At 38.8% G+C, this 17,572-nt stretch overlaps 1 protein-coding gene across 1 annotated transcript in view; it reads left to right on the top strand.

Moving 5' to 3' along the window:
• The first annotated feature begins 6,552 nt into the window (after nucleotides 1–6,552).
• The window catches only part of MTNR1A (melatonin receptor 1A), a 47,428-nt gene continuing 36,408 nt past the window's right edge, over nucleotides 6,553–17,572 (top strand). The window contains exon 1 of the mRNA XM_042812362.1: nucleotides 6,553–6,745. Within this exon, the coding sequence (XP_042668296.1) occupies nucleotides 6,553–6,745 (193 nt within the window). The remainder of the gene's footprint in view (nucleotides 6,746–17,572) is intronic.

Below are 17,572 nucleotides of genomic sequence, written 5' to 3' on the forward strand. Positions count from 1 at the left end.
TAAAGGTAAACAACTTGACTGTAACATATCTGGTTTTACTGCAGTTTTATTTGTAACTTCCAGTTAGCCACAGCAATCCAAATGTCATGGAGTACAGAAGATGAGAATGGCTTACTAGAAAGTCTCAGAAATCTGGGCAAAACCAAGCTTCATTAGTTTTGATGCTCATGCAATAGCTTGAATTGCATTCAATATTATTTCTGAATAGCATCTGCATTTAAGTTCAAACAAAATTTTGTTTTCGATAATCTTCACAGCTATAGGGACAGTTGAGTATTGTAATCAGTGCCCTGTGGATACTATATGTAAGGCATCCATCTGTAGGTGGACAAATAAATGGGAGAATAAGTCAGAAATCAGTTAGGTTGGTTCTATCACAGAATAATTAAATACCTTAGATAATTTCATAGTGATTCTTCTAAGCCAGTTCTCTTAAATGAAGAAAAGAACTTTCCGTTATAAAATTATGAGCTTTATGCACAATTATTTCCATGAAAACAACTACAACTTTGATGGAATTATTTTCACTGAGTTGTTTTTATTCAAGACTACTTCTGTGACTCCACAATCAATGACAAGGGACTACTTGTCAAGACGACTTCTACTTCTAAAATAATTTCCATTCAATCTCTTGCAACAGGGCAAAATGTTCTCCATTTATCCTTTTCTCTTTCTTCAGATATTACAAAAAAAATAAAATCAAATTTTAGCATTGTTTTTCTTTTTATATTTAGATAGCCCTAAGTTTGTATCTTTTCCTTGAACTAATTTTCTCTCAGTCCTTCCCATACGGCTGCTTATTCTCCTCAGTGACATGATGAGTAGCCAGAATCTACTGTAATCCTGCATAATTTACATGCTGGTTGTGTATTATTCACACTTCATTTGATCTGCTGTCATTCTTTCTTAAAATGGCATAAAACCAAGTTTCCCCTCTTCTTCAAGAAACTAAAAGTATTTGAAAATATCATAATTAAAAACAATAACTGAAAACTAATTACTATTCATTTGTAGTAATTGCTATTGGTAAAAACTGATAACTACATATAATAGAATGCCAAATAAGCAAAAATTAGCAAAGACTAATTTTAAAAAGTGCCGCCACACAAAATGGGCTTACTACTACTTAGCTAAATCAGTCAAGTCACAATTAATCAAGCAAATGCTCAATCCTGGAAGAATACTAGATTTGAAGAAAAATGCCAAGCATTAAACAAAATGCAGACATTAATTGCCAGATTTGGGTTTTGGTTTAATTATTTCTAGAATTCCCACATTGCCATTCTTAATGATGTTAACTTCCCACTGGCATTGTTTCCACTTCCTTGGTTTGTGAAAGTGACAAAGACCTGGAATTTTCACATTACAAAATGCAGATAAGCTCTTGTTCTCTATCTACTATTTGTGGCACAATTTGCCCATTGTCCTTCTGAAATCAGTGGCTTCAGAAGGAACACAATCAGCCTGGAACTGGAACTTCAGAGTTAAGAAGCTTGCTGCTTTGTTCATTATTCGCTCCAACAAAATCTAAAAAGATCCGGTAGGATGCTGAATGCAAATCAGTGCGAACTTGATCCTTTGGGCACTAAAAACCTTGAGAAAACAGGATGATTTCTGCTTCCCTCACTTCAGTAAGTTGTCTTGGGGCTACTTCCAGTTGTTTATTGGAGTGTACAAGTGAGAGTGGCTTTCTGGGTGTATCATCTTTTCTTTATGACTATAATAACCTCAAAAAAATAAGCATATATCTCTTTCTAGAAAGAAAAAAAGATGTCTTATAATCCTAGGCTGAAGCTTCGGGATTGGAACTGAAATGAGCTACTGGGAATGCAGAAATTACATTGAGATTGATTCAAAAGAGGAGACGATTTCTGTGAGTAAGCATGAAGAACAAAAGTGGAAAAGCTGGAAAAGGTATTTTTCCAAATTCAATAAAATATGGAGTGAAAAGCTTTGAAAAATGGTGATGTTACAAAGAAAATGAAGTTAAGAAATTTTTTTTCTCTACAGCTACAATTAATGGCAAGAAAGTTATGGCAATAAAAGTTATAGAAAGAAAAATGTAATGAGTCTGGTAACAAGTACTGTAGTGTAAACATTAGAATCCCAGTTTATGACACCATACTTATTATTTACATACCCTGAACACTCAAGAGGGATTAAAAAAAAAAAAAAAAAAAAGTGTGCTGTGAATTGCATAAAGATTTTATGAGCTTATTCTGAATGTTTCGTTTCTATCATAATATTATGCAGCAAAGTAACGGCATGAGCAGAGTGAAACTCCTAAATTTGAGAAAATCTCACGTCTTGTTTACAGGTTCAAAAGGTTCAGTATGTTCTGTGGAGGCTAAAGACAACTAATAAAATATCCATTAACAATTTGGTAACACTTATCCCCTAAACAAGTAATTCCTTAAGTTTCTGTACAATTTAGTTTCAATAGCTCTGATGTAATTCCCTGGCAGTAAAACAAATCATGCTATTTCATCAGATTATTAAGTTTTGTATCACAGATTGAGCTATAAATACTACAAATTCTTATATTAAATAGAACCTTTTACAGGATCTTAGTCTGGAAACACTGTGCATATAATTACACTCATGTGAACTGTCTTTAACATTTTTCTGAGTACAGACTCAATGCATAACTTCCAGATTTTCAGATTACTGTCTTTCATTACCATACACGCTGTCTTTGTAGGGCACTTTTACTTTGCAAATTATCTTTTGTTTGTTTTAGAATGCAAAACAGTTTCAAAGGAACCAGAAATATTTTTAAAACATGAATTACTGATGTCACACTTCTAAGCCAATACATTAAAATGGTATCCCCTTAGCAACTCTGTGTACTGAGTGATGTTTATCGTTGGATTAATTAGCAGGACTTTTTGTTTTGTTTTCCATTTATTTGTTTTATCATTTATCTTCATCTTTTCTGTACAGATGTTAGAGGTTTCTTTTTTTACAGAAGATAGTAGTAACTACCATGAATCAGCATCCTCTCAAGAAGCAGAGATCACATGTCAATAAATACCTCTGTCTTATCATACCAGGCTGAGGCTTCAGGAATGGAAGTGAAATGAACTACAGGGAATGCAGAAATTACATTGAGACTGGTTCAAAAGTGGAGAGGATTTCTCTGGGTAAGCATGAAGAACAGAACAAAGCTGGACAAACAAACTGGATTTCTCTGCAAGAAGAGAGGGATGTGTGGAGAAAGAGAACATCAATCCTAAATAAAGCTGCAAGATGTTACCTGTGAGATAAGCAGTCACCCATGCATACATCTTGCCATGAGGATGTATAAGCTGGCAGATCAAATGAACACAATCAACCCTGAATAGGATGAATGAGCAGGCACAATATGTAGATAATGTTAGCTGAATTTTTGGAGCAGGCAAGACTGAGTTTAGCAGTACTGCTCGCCACTGACTTCAGTAATGTCTCATGATCTTCCATCACCTCTCCAGCATTTTTCTCAAAACACAAATTAAGTGAAACAAGTCCCTTTTTACATGTCCAGAATAATATTAACTACAATATGGATGTCATCACACTGGATATCTTCACTGGCAGTTTCAGAAAAGATTTCAGGCTCCATTTGTGAGGGCAGAATTGCTCTCTCACACATCATTGTCCCTGAAGTACACAGGTACATAGAGGCAGAGTGGTATTTCTCTTCCTTGCATGTATTGCATTTTTTCCAAATACAAGAGAAAATTTCAGAACAATTACTTGTCTCTTTGAAAAGCGCTGTGTTTGCTTGAAAAAGTAGTTGACTAATGAGCAATACTAAAGGTGTTGAATCTTTCCTGAAGGACCTCTGATTAATCTGTTTAGTTATCTGATGAAACCATCACATTTGTTGTCTTTGATATCACCTATCAGTCTGTGTCACTTTTGCTGATCTTGTGGTTTCCTCTGGCTAGGTTTTGTACTCACACTTGTCTCCTAACTAGCTAAGGATTGCTAATACTGACAAGGATGTAGTCTGATGGAACATATTGGTAGGAAATTTCTTATTTCCCACAATTATGAGTATATTCCCAGAATAATATTTCTAGTTATGCCAGAAATTTTCATGGAACCTCTTTTTGTGAAAGAAACACAAAGTTTCCAACTATACATTTTCCCCTGTTGGTGCTTCTGTCATCCTTAGCTTCCGCAGGGTTTTCTTGTGGGACCTCCTTAATTCCCTTTTCAGAGATCATTAAGGTTGGAAAAGACCAGGAAGGTCATTTAATTCAATTATCAGTCCATCCCCACCAAACCATATCCTCAGTGCCACATTTACATGTTTCTGGAAAACCACTAGGGATGGTGACTGCAGCCTGTTCCAGTACCTCACCACTCTTCCTGAGAAGAAACTTCCTAACATCCAACCTGAAACTCCCCTAGCAGAACTTGAGGATATTATCTCTCGCTCTATTGTTACCTGAGAGGAGAGGCTGATTCCCACCTCACTACAATCTCCTTTCATGTAGCTGTAGAGGTGCAGCCTTCCCTCAGCACTACTTTCACCAGCAAAAGTGGACTTCGTGGCCAGTGTGTACTCTTGTCACAAGCCAAAGAGGAGGGGAGGTTCTGAACCCTTCTGAGTCTAAATTGCAAACATGTGACTGAACATCCCAGCAGTGAGAAAAATGTCAGCAGCCCCCTCATGGTGCAGATGCCCTTTCTTTGCATCTAAACTCTGGGCTGATCCTCATCACCACTCTGCCTTCTGATTAAAAATATCTGACCTTGTGAAACTTCACATGTCTTTCTGGGCTGCCCCCCCCCTGTCCAGTGAAACACCCGTGGAGGTCTGCTGAGGACCAGGCAGCTGTCTGTTTCCACGTGTCCGACCTGGATCTGATGGCCCCCTGCTGCCAGCTCTCCCTAATTTTAATCTTCTCCCACAGCTTGATAACCTATTTTCATGCACCTACAAGGACACAGAGTTGTTTTCTTTCAATGTACCAACATCTGTAAAGGGGTGGGGGCCCAATGTATGCTCAATCCCCAGCCCAGAGGCTGCAGTGCCACGGCACCTACGACAATCTTCCCTCTACTTCTAGCTTTGCTCTGCAGAGAGCAACCGGAGGGACTGTCTGTGGTGCCCGTGCATCTCTCTGCGTCTTTCGTTCACTAAGGGTGAGGGGATGTCGAAATCGAGCAAACCAGCGCTCCTCGCGGGAACAAACAGCCTCCTGCAGAAGCTGCAGAGCTCCGGACTCTGCAGGAAGGGGCAGCCCTTAGGGAAGTGCTGCCACTGCAGCCTCGGAGGTACGAGTTGCCGACAGTGCTATTTTTATCGAGGTCTCCTGAGCAGGGCCGGTAAGTGAAAAACCCGCAATAAATGTTTTTAAATGCTCCTGACGATGGCTTCAATTATTCATCACCACTGCCGTTGTAGCTATAACATTTCCACCACCGAACAGGCAGGTCTGATCTAGCGACGGAGGCAGAGCCCTATGGAGCCCCGAGGTTTCGGATATCCCTCCCGCCACAGCCTGGTAAAAAGCCGAGGGTGGGGGAACTGGGGGGGGGAGTTGGGAAATGCCCGGTGTTCTCCCGCACATCTGTGCTTTGTGAAGCGCGGCGCGCAGCCAGTTCCTTTCTCAGCCCCTGCTGCCTTCAGTGGGAGAGTTTCTCTGCCTGATGTGCTCAGAATACTGTAAGACTCAGAATCCTCGTTTACAGTCTGCCCATTTTCTTCTGCAACGCGCACTCAACGAGGAGCACAAAGTGACTCCCCATTTCCTCTGCGTTGCTTTTAGGGAGTGGCGATCACAGCCCACGCGAGCTCTCCCTGCGCTGCGGGTTGGGGGGGAAGGGTGGGAAAGGGGAGGGGGGACGCGGGGGCTGCAGGCAGCGTCGTCGTCCCCGTGCAGCGGAACACGTGCCGTCCCCGGCCCGCCTGCAGCGAGGAGCTTTTTATAGCAACGGGAGCAGCTCTGAGACCTCGCCTCACTCGCGCTACTCTGCTAGTGCAGCGTTACCTACATATGGGGGAGAAGGGGAGGAGAATTCAGCCCGCACCTAATTAGGAGATGCGTTAACCACGAGAACTAAAAAAAGCCCAAGTGCTATACAGCACGAACAGCGAACCCATCGATCCCTCTCCCCGCCGCTGAATGAAACAGCCGACTCTGAATGGGCGGCAGGGCCGGATGAATGAATGGGGAGCGGGGTGCGCATGAATGGGGGAGCCCAGCGCCATGAATGAACGGGGAGCGGAGGGGACGGATGGGACCGCGGGAGGTCGCTGTGGCGCCGCCGCCGCCGCCCGGCAGCTGGAATCCCCCGGCCGCGCACGTGTTGGCGCGGGGGCGGCTCGGTGTCACCTGGCGGCAGCGGTGGCGGCGGGCGGGGCGGGGGAGACTATAAAAGTGTCCCGCCGCCCTGCGTGCACACTTTGGGGAAACTTCTTAGGCGGAGCACAATGGCTGGCTCCGTGCCGTTCTAGGGCGGGCAGCCCTGCGGCGGAGGGTGGCGGCCGCCGTCCGGGCGCCGACAGACAGGAGGGAGCACGGCCAGCTCTCTCCCGCCCGGGGAAGCGGCGGCGGGATGCGAGCGAACGGCAGCGAGTTGAACGGCACCGTTCTTCCGCGGGACCCGCCGGCCGAGGGCTCCCCGCGCCGACAGCCCTGGGTCACCTCCACGCTAGCCACCATCCTGATCTTCACCATCGTAGTGGATCTGCTGGGTAACTTGCTGGTCATCCTCTCGGTGTACCGCAACAAGAAACTGCGGAACGCGGGTAAGGGTCGCCGGGGGTTGGGGTGGGGGGAAGCGGGGGCCGCTTTGTTCTGTGGGAATAACTTTGCCCCGACTCACAGGATGGAGACGGGCTTTCCTCGGGCTCCTCCCGAGCCCCAGCGGTGCCGGGTGCCGGGACGGCGCGCCTCGCTCCCTGGCTGCTGCAGCTATTTTTAGCGCCAGCCACCGAATCGCGGTGCTATTTTTAGCTGTCGGCGGCTCCCACCTCGCAAGCAGAAGGGGAAGGCATGGAAGCCTCTAAGAACGAAACTGAGCACGGTGCTGGGGATGCTGCTCTGACACTCGCTGTTAGTCTTCATACTATTCTGATCGGGTTGCTTCTAGTTAGAGAAAGTGTCCGCTTGCAGTAGTAAGGTTGTTGCTTCAAGCCGAATGTTGAATTACAGACGCTGCAGGATTCAGAAGAAAAACAGACACGTGTTTCAGGTTCTTTGGTCACCTCCTACTTGCTATGATACCAAGTCTTTGTGGAATCGGAGACGTCTGACAGAAAACAGGTTTAAGCATGTTCTGAAAAAAACCTGTAGTTTTGACAGGATAGATTCTGTGATGTGTACTGCTTAAATCCCTCTTAGTTTGTGGATTATTGGTCTGACAGGCAGGAACTTCCTCAGATTCATTCTGCTTTATCACATCAGGCCAGCTGCTGTGCACGTGTACCAGCTCTGTGCGCTCAAAACTCCACGTATCTTTCACTGAAAGAATATGGGAGTGCATGAAGGGAGCTGTGCTGTTAATGAAAGCGGGATTTCACTCCATGACAACTGAGATACTGGTTTTACTTTTTTCTAGTCATGACTGGCTGCCAAGTTATTTGGTAGCCAGTGGTTTAAAATTCATCTGAGGGGGAACTTGATGCCTGGCTTTGCTACAAGCTGTGAGAATGAAGCTGGCACACAACTTTCTATGGCTAAGCCTGGTAATTCAAGTAGATTGTACTCTTCTTTCATTCAGCTGAAATACAGGAGCACTAAAATACAATATCAGAATGAAGGCAAGCTGAGTTCCCCCCCCCTGTGGTTGCTATTGATCTGCATTCCAAAAGCTGTATCTTCTTGCTTTCATTGACAGAAACTGCTCTCACCGAAGCTGATAGGGCTACACTGTGTGATACTCATCATGAGATGAGAATCAGACTCAAGCAGGTCAAGTCAGCATTTGACAACCTTTGTTTCTTGAGATTTTCTGATGAAGAGAGAAAGGGTAGAGTTACCCACGTCACTGGGGTTATTTCAGGGGAAAAAAAAAGGTGTTATTCTACTCCCCCTTAATAAGTATGAACTTCTCCACTTTTGTGGGGAGTTTACCAGAAATGTCTGTTATAACAAGTCTGAAATAAATGTGGTGCCTCTTCTCTGGAAACATAACTGAATCATGGGGTCTTCTGTGTGTGCATATTCACTACAGTAGTTTTTGTATAATCCCTCTTGAATCTTGACACATGCTCACTTGCTCATTCTTACTGCATCTCTCATTCTTGCCTTTTCTGTCACAGTGGCTGTCATGAACTGCAGCAAACTGGAAACAGTTTTCTCCTACAGCTAGGAGAAGAGCATTCTTCTGAATACAAATTATTTTAGACTGGAATATGGACTAGATACTTTTCTATGCTCTGAAATAAACAATTATTGAAAACAAATAAATACTTAGTATATGATGGGAAATTTGTCTGTGTTAGAGTGGGGGAAAAAAAAAAAAACCAAACAAAACAAACAAAACAAGCAAACAAACAAAAAAAAAACAGTAAAAGTAACTTTGAAGTACCTGATCAGGTAGGTTACAAGTCCTTTTCCTCGAAGGAAAGGTTCTTAATACGTGGATTAACTGACACTTTAATACGTGGATTAACTGACACTTAACTGACATAAGCCTCAATAATATGTGCAAACTATTTTTGTCTAATCTGGCAAAAATCTGTTACCTGCAACTTCATTTATGTGAATGCTGCTGTTAATCTTGGCATTGAATTCATAAGTGTTTACTCAGGTGAGTAAATCTAAACACAACACTTTACAGAACCCTGTGAGTAGGAAGGAGTGTCCTGATTTTAATATCACTAATTCAGGTTATTCAAGAAGAGATAACATTGAAAAAATATAATCTAATTTACATATACAATTAATTTTTAACTTGCAAATTATAAAGACAGATACAACTTTTTACAGAGCTATAACAATAAAGAAACTTTTGACTTTATGAACTTTATAACATCCTATGTTAATAAGTCTTGCTGGCACATTTATTGAGGATAAAGGACTCAGGATGAAAATTCCACTGGAGAAAGGTCAGGGAGGAACAGAAGATACCTCCTGAAGAAAATATCTCATTGAAGACACTCTTCTTTTTTTGCAAGAAAGGACTAACAGAAATGAGGATTATTTAATACTTTGTCAAAAAGGTGGATTTGGTGGGGGATTCATCTTTGCATATAAAAATATATTTGGAAGATTTCTGCAAATTGAACCTGTGGATGTATGTTTAAAAAAAAATGCACTGGGAAGTAGTAGACTAGGAAAAAAAACTTCTCAACAAGTGGTATAACCTTCTTGTCAGTCAGAAGGTTAGTAAAAGACACTGATCAAAGCAGAGGAGTCAGTATCTCAAAGAAGTTTGTCTCAGCAAGCGAGGAGTTTCTGATACTACAAACTCCTTCATAGTCACAAGCATGGCTTCAGTAGATGCTCTTCTAGACAAAGAAGCTGATGATGCAACTGGTAGGATTCTCTTTTATTTAATGTATTTGAATTGTAATAAGTTTTATATTTCTGGTCTGTTTTTTTTAATGGTGGCTTTCTAATCTTGACAGGCACCTGACACCAATTCAGTCCTTAAGGGAACAGCTGCAATTTAATGCTGGTCTACAAAGACTGAATTTGGTTTATGATGTCTGATCTTTCAGCTTTGAAAGAAATTTTGAGGGGAACATTCAAGGCATAAGGATTCTAATACCCACGTTTTGACAGTATGTCCATGCAGCTTAAACTTCAAATTGATGTGCTTTCTTTAATTCATTTCAAGAAGAATGAGAATAGCTCATCTTAAAAGGAAATTTGCTGTAAATTATCTTAATATGTTTCATTTCCCATTGCTAACATTCATAAATCTAGAATAGGGTCATTCAGCAGAAGTTCCACCCTGAATTATGAAATAAGTGGATTTAGGAGAAGGTAGATCAGAGAAATACTAGTAGTTTTTCCTGTCAGTGACTGCTAGTATCCTTATGCCTTTGCTGTTACCCACATCAAGAAAAGCAATGCATCAAGAACAAAGTGAGGGAGCAGCTGTAGGTCTTTAACTATGAAGTTTAGTTTGAAGCTCAGTGCATTAAAATGTCAGTTAATGCACACCTACAATTTTGGTGATGGAGGGGCTGGATACTCAATGATTGTAGGATTGGACTATTAAGGCCAATGAATAAAGCTCTCTTAAGAGCTGTTGTCCCTCTTGTTCTTTTCCTTTTGATACTGTTTTATTGGTCCAGTGGTTTGCCACTTCTGGATATTTTTTGTACTGATGTCTAAATGTGCCCTGATTATCCCTCCAGAAAACTTCTGTGACAGCTGGCAAGATAATAGCTCCACTAGCCTCATTCTGGCTCTTTTGTTTCTTGTCTCAGTAGCAACAGGGGGCTAGTGGCCAAGCTTGTAAACAACTCTTAATGCATCAGGGCAGAAAGATGCATTCATACCCTTCTCTCCCAGCTCTCTTCTGTACTAGATGTATCTACCTTCTCCTGGTTTCCCATTTCCTTGGCCCAAATGTTTTGATAATAGATCTGTAGCTTTTAGTTCTACTGAAGAAGGTGGAGAGGAAATCTGAAATTCGTCAGGCCACACAGTCCTGGAGAAGCAAGATGTATTTAATTCTGTTCATGCTTAAAGTTAAGTGTATGTTAACTACTTCTCCAAATGAGATGGAAATGAAAAAGGAGAAACTTGAATGTGAAGTCTGCCATATCCGCATTATGTCCAAACAGTTCAGTAAAGAAAGTGCACAAAAGAATGTGTTGGAGAATAATCCCCAATCAAAATTTGTTAAGATCAGTGGAGTCTTTGATGCAAGAACTAAGGAACATAGCTATCTAATACTATACTACCTTAAATCTGGTATTTGTTAAATAGCATGACCACTGCAAAATTAGAGGTATTAACTATTAGAAATAAACTTAGAAGGTTTCCAAATTGTCCTTCTATAAAATTATATACTCTGAGCAGTGTAAGAACATGCTTGAAGAATGTTCCTCTCAGTGTGTTTTGCAGAGTATGAATTTTCTATTTAAACTGGGAACCAGCTTTTGATAATCAGATGTGAGATCTCACTAGCCTTATCAGAATATGATTGTTCTTGATGATGTTTTCTTAGTTTTTAAGACAATTTTTAATAGCATATCTAATGCTGTCATTTAATCTAATAAATGAAACTCCTGTTGTGAACTCAAACTAATGGAATTATTGGTTTTATTTCAGGTGATCCTTGGACTTGTTTTTGTGTCCTGAGAGAAAATGGGTAGCCTGACAAGTATTTGACTCAAGAGATAACTTACAGAAGATCAAGTTGTAGCACAAATTCAGGGTTCTGATGAAAACTGAGGTGCTGATGGCATTATTTCAGACATGAATAACTTCAGGTATTAAAAATGGTAAGCTGACTGGGAGGGGAGAAAATGTCTAGAGGAGACACCAAACCCTGGAAACTGTTGAACAGAATGAAGTATAAAAATGCAGTTTAAATAAAGCTGTTTCTCAGAGTGGTTTTGATGAATAATTTACTGAATCAAGGGTTTTCCAGAAAATTGCTTAAATGGCACCATCCTGTCAGTGACCAAAGATAGAGATGAATATTTCAAATAATTAATATTCCATTCTTACTAAAATATCTGTCAAAGTCAGCCATGTATGCCTTCTGCAAGTTTCTGCATTTGTAAGTTTTTCGCGGTAGTGCTTCTTCTGGTTTGCTGCTGCCAACGCTTACTTACATACTATACTGTTTTCTGGCCATTTTTAGTTGTTTTTGAAAGGGTTCTCCTTCTTCTTAATTAAAATGGTTTTACATCTTTAATCTCTTAATTATCCGTTTTGTATCTGCTTCTATTATTCCTTTTTTATTTGTTGCTTTCCTATCCTGTTACTGATATTTCAAGTGTTTCTAGCCAAAGCCATAAGCAGAAGGTCTAGTTTGTTGACAGTAGTGCTACTGATGGTGGGCTTCCAATGCTAATAGGACAGTGTCCAGCCTGTTTGTATAATAAGGTTGGTAGGATGATAACAATTGCTGTAGTAGTGTTATGCATTACAGTCTAATTCTGCAGCCTGAGTAAAGATGTTGGCAGCCTTGCTGTTGATAGTTTTTCTTCTCATAACGATGAGCTGCCTCAAATTCCACATTAACTTTGCACTCCTGAATAGTGATTCCTAATTTCTGTTTCAGGAAGGTGGGTGTTACTAAGAATTCTTCGGGATAACAGAACACAACTTTAATATTTGCTTAATTTAAAAAAAAAAAAACAACAAACAAACAAAAAAAAAAAACAAAAAAAAAAACCAAACAAACAAACACAAACATATATTTAACGTGTAGCTAAAAATGCTTGACATAATAATACAAATATTGCTACTTGAAGATCTTTCAAAATCTTCTGAAGTCACAAAGGCAGCATTACAGCTGAGTAGGACGAGTAGGGTTCTTTCCTTACTATAGTTCTTATTATTCTCTTTCCTCCATTAGTTTTAAAGATGGATATGACATACCAAACCAATGTGTGCCTTAAAACCTTCAATTCATGTGGTAAACGAGCTGCACACTTTAACCTGTTCTACAAGTAGATCCGAAACTGAGATGTAAACAACAAGTCTGTTTATAGCTTTGTTAAATAGTGACTTCTGTTGTTTCTAAATGGTTTTGTAGCAATAAATGACCAATAAATGTACGAAGCTTCATGTCCTATAGATTTTTATTTTTTAACATTCATTAGCCTTAAAGAGAAGGCAGACTTTCCTTGAAAAAACACCTTGCACCAGAAATAAAATATTCCAAACTCATTCTTTTTTTTTTTTAATAAATGACCTAGCAAGGTACAAGGTCATGCAGTATGCTAATTATAGAAGAATAGTTATTAAGTTATTGACTTTGTTCTAGTTGGACAGGATATGTAACTTTTCCATTTAGTTTAATGGATATGCCATTCTACATGAGCTACTTCTATTTCAGCAAAAACATAGGAGCGAAATAGAAACTCTAGTTATCAGAATGACTTTGTTTTCTGAGGCGCAGATGCAAGGTTAAGAAAACCAACTGCTTCTCAGTTAGCCCTTGAGCTGACAAAGGTAATCTCCTCTTGTTGCTTGGTAATGTGTGAGATCAGTAACATTGCTTTTGCTAGTAGCCCACTCCTACTGAATTTGAGTATCAGTTTCATGTTACAATGCAGCAGTAAGTACTATCACATAATCTAGATGAGACAGCAGTAGCCATTGGCCAAAGTAATGAATGGGTATGAATACAAGAACCAGTTTTGAAAGCTGATACACAGTTACATGATGAAGTTTCATTAGCTGTGTCTTGTATGCTTTTGGGAGGGAAAAGTCATGGATGTTCGTCCAACAACACCTCCCCCTCCTTCCAATGGTAGTAGCTATGGATTTCATTTGATGTATACCTCTTCTTTAGCTTAAGCAGTGAGAATTTTTTTAACTTCTTAGTCTTACCTGATGCTTAAGGACATGTTCCTCTTCTTGTCTGTGTTGGGAAGCAAAGAAGGGTTTTCATTCTCAGCCGTGAGAGAGTATTCATAGCCTAATAGAGGTATAGTATGGACAACTTCATTTTAGAAATACTGAAAGAAAGATAACATTTGGTGTGAGTTTCCCTCTCTGTTTGCCACTTCTGTCAAGTATGAGCCATTTGTGAAATGAAGAACGCCCGAGTTCTTGAGTAACAAATCTACATACTTATTTTCAAAGATGATTTTACTGAAAATTTGGGAGCTATGTATTATGGAATACTGATGTCTGCATAAATGTGAATGACGTGGTAACTTGTATTTTTATTTCATTTTGGATGAAGAATTAATTACCTATAAATAAAAAAAAATCCTGTTTTTATTAACAGCTTATGTGTATTTTGCATTCATATGTGCTATCTTAATTTTACTGTAAATAATGACTAGTAAGTATTTCTCCAGATCATCTCTGGATATTCTAGTGTATTCTGTAATTCTAGTGTCTGCCTTCTAAAGAGAACTTATTTAACTTTCAGGTCCACATCATTTTAATTTATTTTATGAAACTGGGGTTCTTTTCCATTATGGGATATTAAATCTTCCAACCTTTCCTGAGTCTGGGTTACTGAATCAGTTCCCACTTGCAGTAAAGGATTGAAAGGGACCTTCTGGATGGAGTCCAATTTCCAGGGGTACTAAACATTCACACAAATCCTTTCAGAATCAGTCTTCGCATTAAGTTACAGTTATTTCATTATTATATTGTATGGCTTCTGATTATCTAAATGTATTTGTTTTATTTTGTATAACTGTCTTACTAAATATATTATGCATAATATTGCTTAGCATCTCTCTATTCTTGTAATAAAGAGGGAGAATTAAAAATGTACTATCTTGGTTCTTGTTTGGGCTTTCTAACCCAAGTAAAATATCAAATTCTTAGTCCTTTGGCAAAATAACATTTTCTGTGACTGGACTGCCTGAGGAGTGTGCCTCGTCTTTAGAATATACCTTTCCTAAGAGCAAAATCCTGGTTTACTGTTATCAATTAGCAAATTACCTCTTACCAAGGTCAGCGCTAGTCTCCTTTCTCTTGTTTAGCTGCAACACTAGCTCAAGGGTAATTAGGCTGCTATACTGTTAACACTCTTAAACCTGAAGAGCAGTAAGCACTTTAACGTAAGAATTGTCATTAACTTTCCTTTCTGTAGCTAACTTCAGACCAAAAGCCAAAGATGTAGGCTATGTTTACTTCTGTCTTTCTCTGAAGCTGAATAAGTTTTAAAATTCTACTGTTACTATGGATGTTGCCTTTAGCCAAAGGTCTCTAGTGAAGTCTTTTATACAGAGAAATTCATTAAATGTTTCAAACACTATGGAGTCAGAACAGGATTGCTGGACCACCAAATTCCTTGAAATAAAGTTTATTACTGATCAGGGTCATTGTATCGTAAGTGCCTGAACAACGTTTTCATGTCTTTCCTTCACCGAGATAGAGGTATAAAGTAGAACAGCTTCAACGTTTCTGTAATTTATGCTCGCTGAAATGATTCCCACAGCATTTTTGTATTGGTGTCATCTGAAAACAGCTTTCACTGACAAGATCATTCTGTCTATTCCTCATTAAGGCGTTAAAGGCTATCTGGTAGTGGTTTCTGGCGAGTACTCTAGCTTTTCATCTCCTCTGTATACAGGTAAGTACTGAGAAGACAGCAGAATCAACTTGCTTTCTGAAATACAAATTTGTCTTAATTTTTGTTAAATAAGTAGATTCAAAATGCAGTCAGATTTTCTTCCTCTTTCTTGCAGGAATGGTTTTCAAACATTGTTTTTAGCAAATAACTGGGTGTTTATTTTTGCAGTTTCTGTTAGAAATCTGTCATTATCTTATCCCTGTTTTTTTTTTTTTGTTTTTTTTTTTTTCAAATTTTTTCCCGATTTTTTTTTTTTTTTTTTTCTCTTTCCTATTCAGCATACCCCACTACTTGAAATTTCTATGGTGCCTGATAAGTTTGTCAGCTATGAAAATTTTGTTGATTGCTGGAAACTTGCCTCAATTCTCATAGCTTTTATGGCATAGTACTTGTCTTGTACGCCAACACTTCTTCCAGCAGCATTTTGTGTCTGCCTAGCATACATACTTTTGTCCCACTATTTTGGATGCTCCAAGGAATTTGTGCTCTTTTTGTTCATCCTATATTTACACTTAAGAATACCGGCATTTCAAAAGTGAGTGCTGCTTTTGAAATTACTCCTTGTAATCCAGGAAAAATCATACAGTCAAGTTGCACTTTCATCCTGTTAATATTGTTTGCAATTATCAATATCTATCCTATGCCCTGAAAATGCAGCTAAATCTGTCATGCATAAATGCAGGGATGTGAGTGCAAAAAAAAAAAAAAAAGCAAATAAATTATGTCTAATTATCCCAGTAGATACAGAATTTGAAGTCTATTGTTGGTGTTTGTTTTGTAAGGAGTATTCTGTTTGTCACAAAAAAAAGTAAGGTTTTCTAGTTGGTTTTCCCTTTTACTTTTCTCAATCAATAGTGACAGGACTTTGCTACCAGAATGCTGACTGGCGTTAGGGTACTTGAGCACATGCTTCTTGTGAATGGATAATGTTGTAGACTGCCATCAAAACAGCGAATTGATTCTAAGATCTGCTTATATTCGAAGTTTCGTAGTAACTTCTGCACTCGTGTTTATTTGAACAGCTTTCTTAATCAGATTCAGACTTCACAAAGATTGGTCTTACCTGTTTCTGTATTTTGTATTGCTTGTGACTAATCCTTGTGACAACTAGACAGAATGTTATTTTTGCTCAAAAACATAAAATTTGCTTACTTTGCAAACAGATTTCCAAATAACAAATTTTCTCATGTCATTTTTTTTTGTCTATTTTCTTAAAAAGGTTTTCTAATAAAATAAATGGAATTTTCAATAGTAACACTGGGTGGCAGCTCCACCATATGTTTAATTTAAGCTTAAGCCCACTCTGAAGATGTATTTGTTAAAGTTACAAATTAAGCATTTATTCTGTGGTAGCAGTTCTGCATATTCATATGACAAGTATAAATATTGTATGTGACCAATTATTTATTGTGAAAACACAAAAAAATTAAAAACTACAGCATGCTGTAATGTTGCTGGAAGTAAAGAACTATCTAACAATAGCTTTCTAATAATCACCTGTAAATTAAGAGAGTATTATACTTTCTGTAATCAGAAACTCTGAGGTGCTATCAAGGTAGGAAAATCCAGATGATGCAACAAATAAAGTACACGATATGACTGGAAAAATTAGATTAATTCCTCTGACACCAGTGACTTATATAGCCACCTACAGTCTGGATCTAAACTGTCTTCTTGCCTGACACACTGTAAATTCTTTTGAGTAATAATAGTTCTGAAATTTGTGTATTTTAAAGGAGGATATGAATCATTACAAAGGTAATTACAAAAGTAATGATTCGTTAGTATGATTCTAAAATTATGCTTTGGAATGCCCCTAGACCTTTAAAGAATTTCAGACACTGCACAGTTAGTTTTTTTCATTGATAGTTGTGTTTGTGTAGAGCATGCTTAGTTCAGTATATTTGGGCATAGTATAAAGGAAACTTTTCAGCTTCACTGAATTTGTGGAACTGGGCAAGGAAGAGTCTTAAGAATTTTCCTTACTCTAGATTGTTGCTTCCACTAAGGACATATCACCTCACGTTTTTTGTTGGTTTTTTTTTTTTTCCTTTTTTTTTTTTTTTTTTTTTGTTTGTTTTTAATTTATTCACATTTTATGAAATATTCACATATATATGATTCCTTCCCATATTATATAATATTCACAATGTTAGAGTACCTGATATGAGGGAGACCTGCTATTTCTGTTAAATGACCATCTAAAATAAAGCAGTTCCATCCCTTTATATATTGATAAATATATTCCCTAACTAGAGTATAGAATACTAAGTTTCTTTGAACTCCAGCCATTACACGTGATTTCTTTTATTCTGTAGTGTTCTAGAGTTGAGGCAGAAATTTGTGAATTTATCTTCTGAGCAAGTCATCTTTTCTGAATGTGGCAAATTGTGAT

This window comes from Centrocercus urophasianus, unplaced genomic scaffold, assembly GCF_019232065.1.
Source record: "Centrocercus urophasianus isolate 14NV4802_14NV808 unplaced genomic scaffold, USGS_Curo_1.0 seq_13, whole genome shotgun sequence".
In the NCBI taxonomy this organism is placed as follows: domain Eukaryota; kingdom Metazoa; phylum Chordata; class Aves; order Galliformes; family Phasianidae; genus Centrocercus; species Centrocercus urophasianus.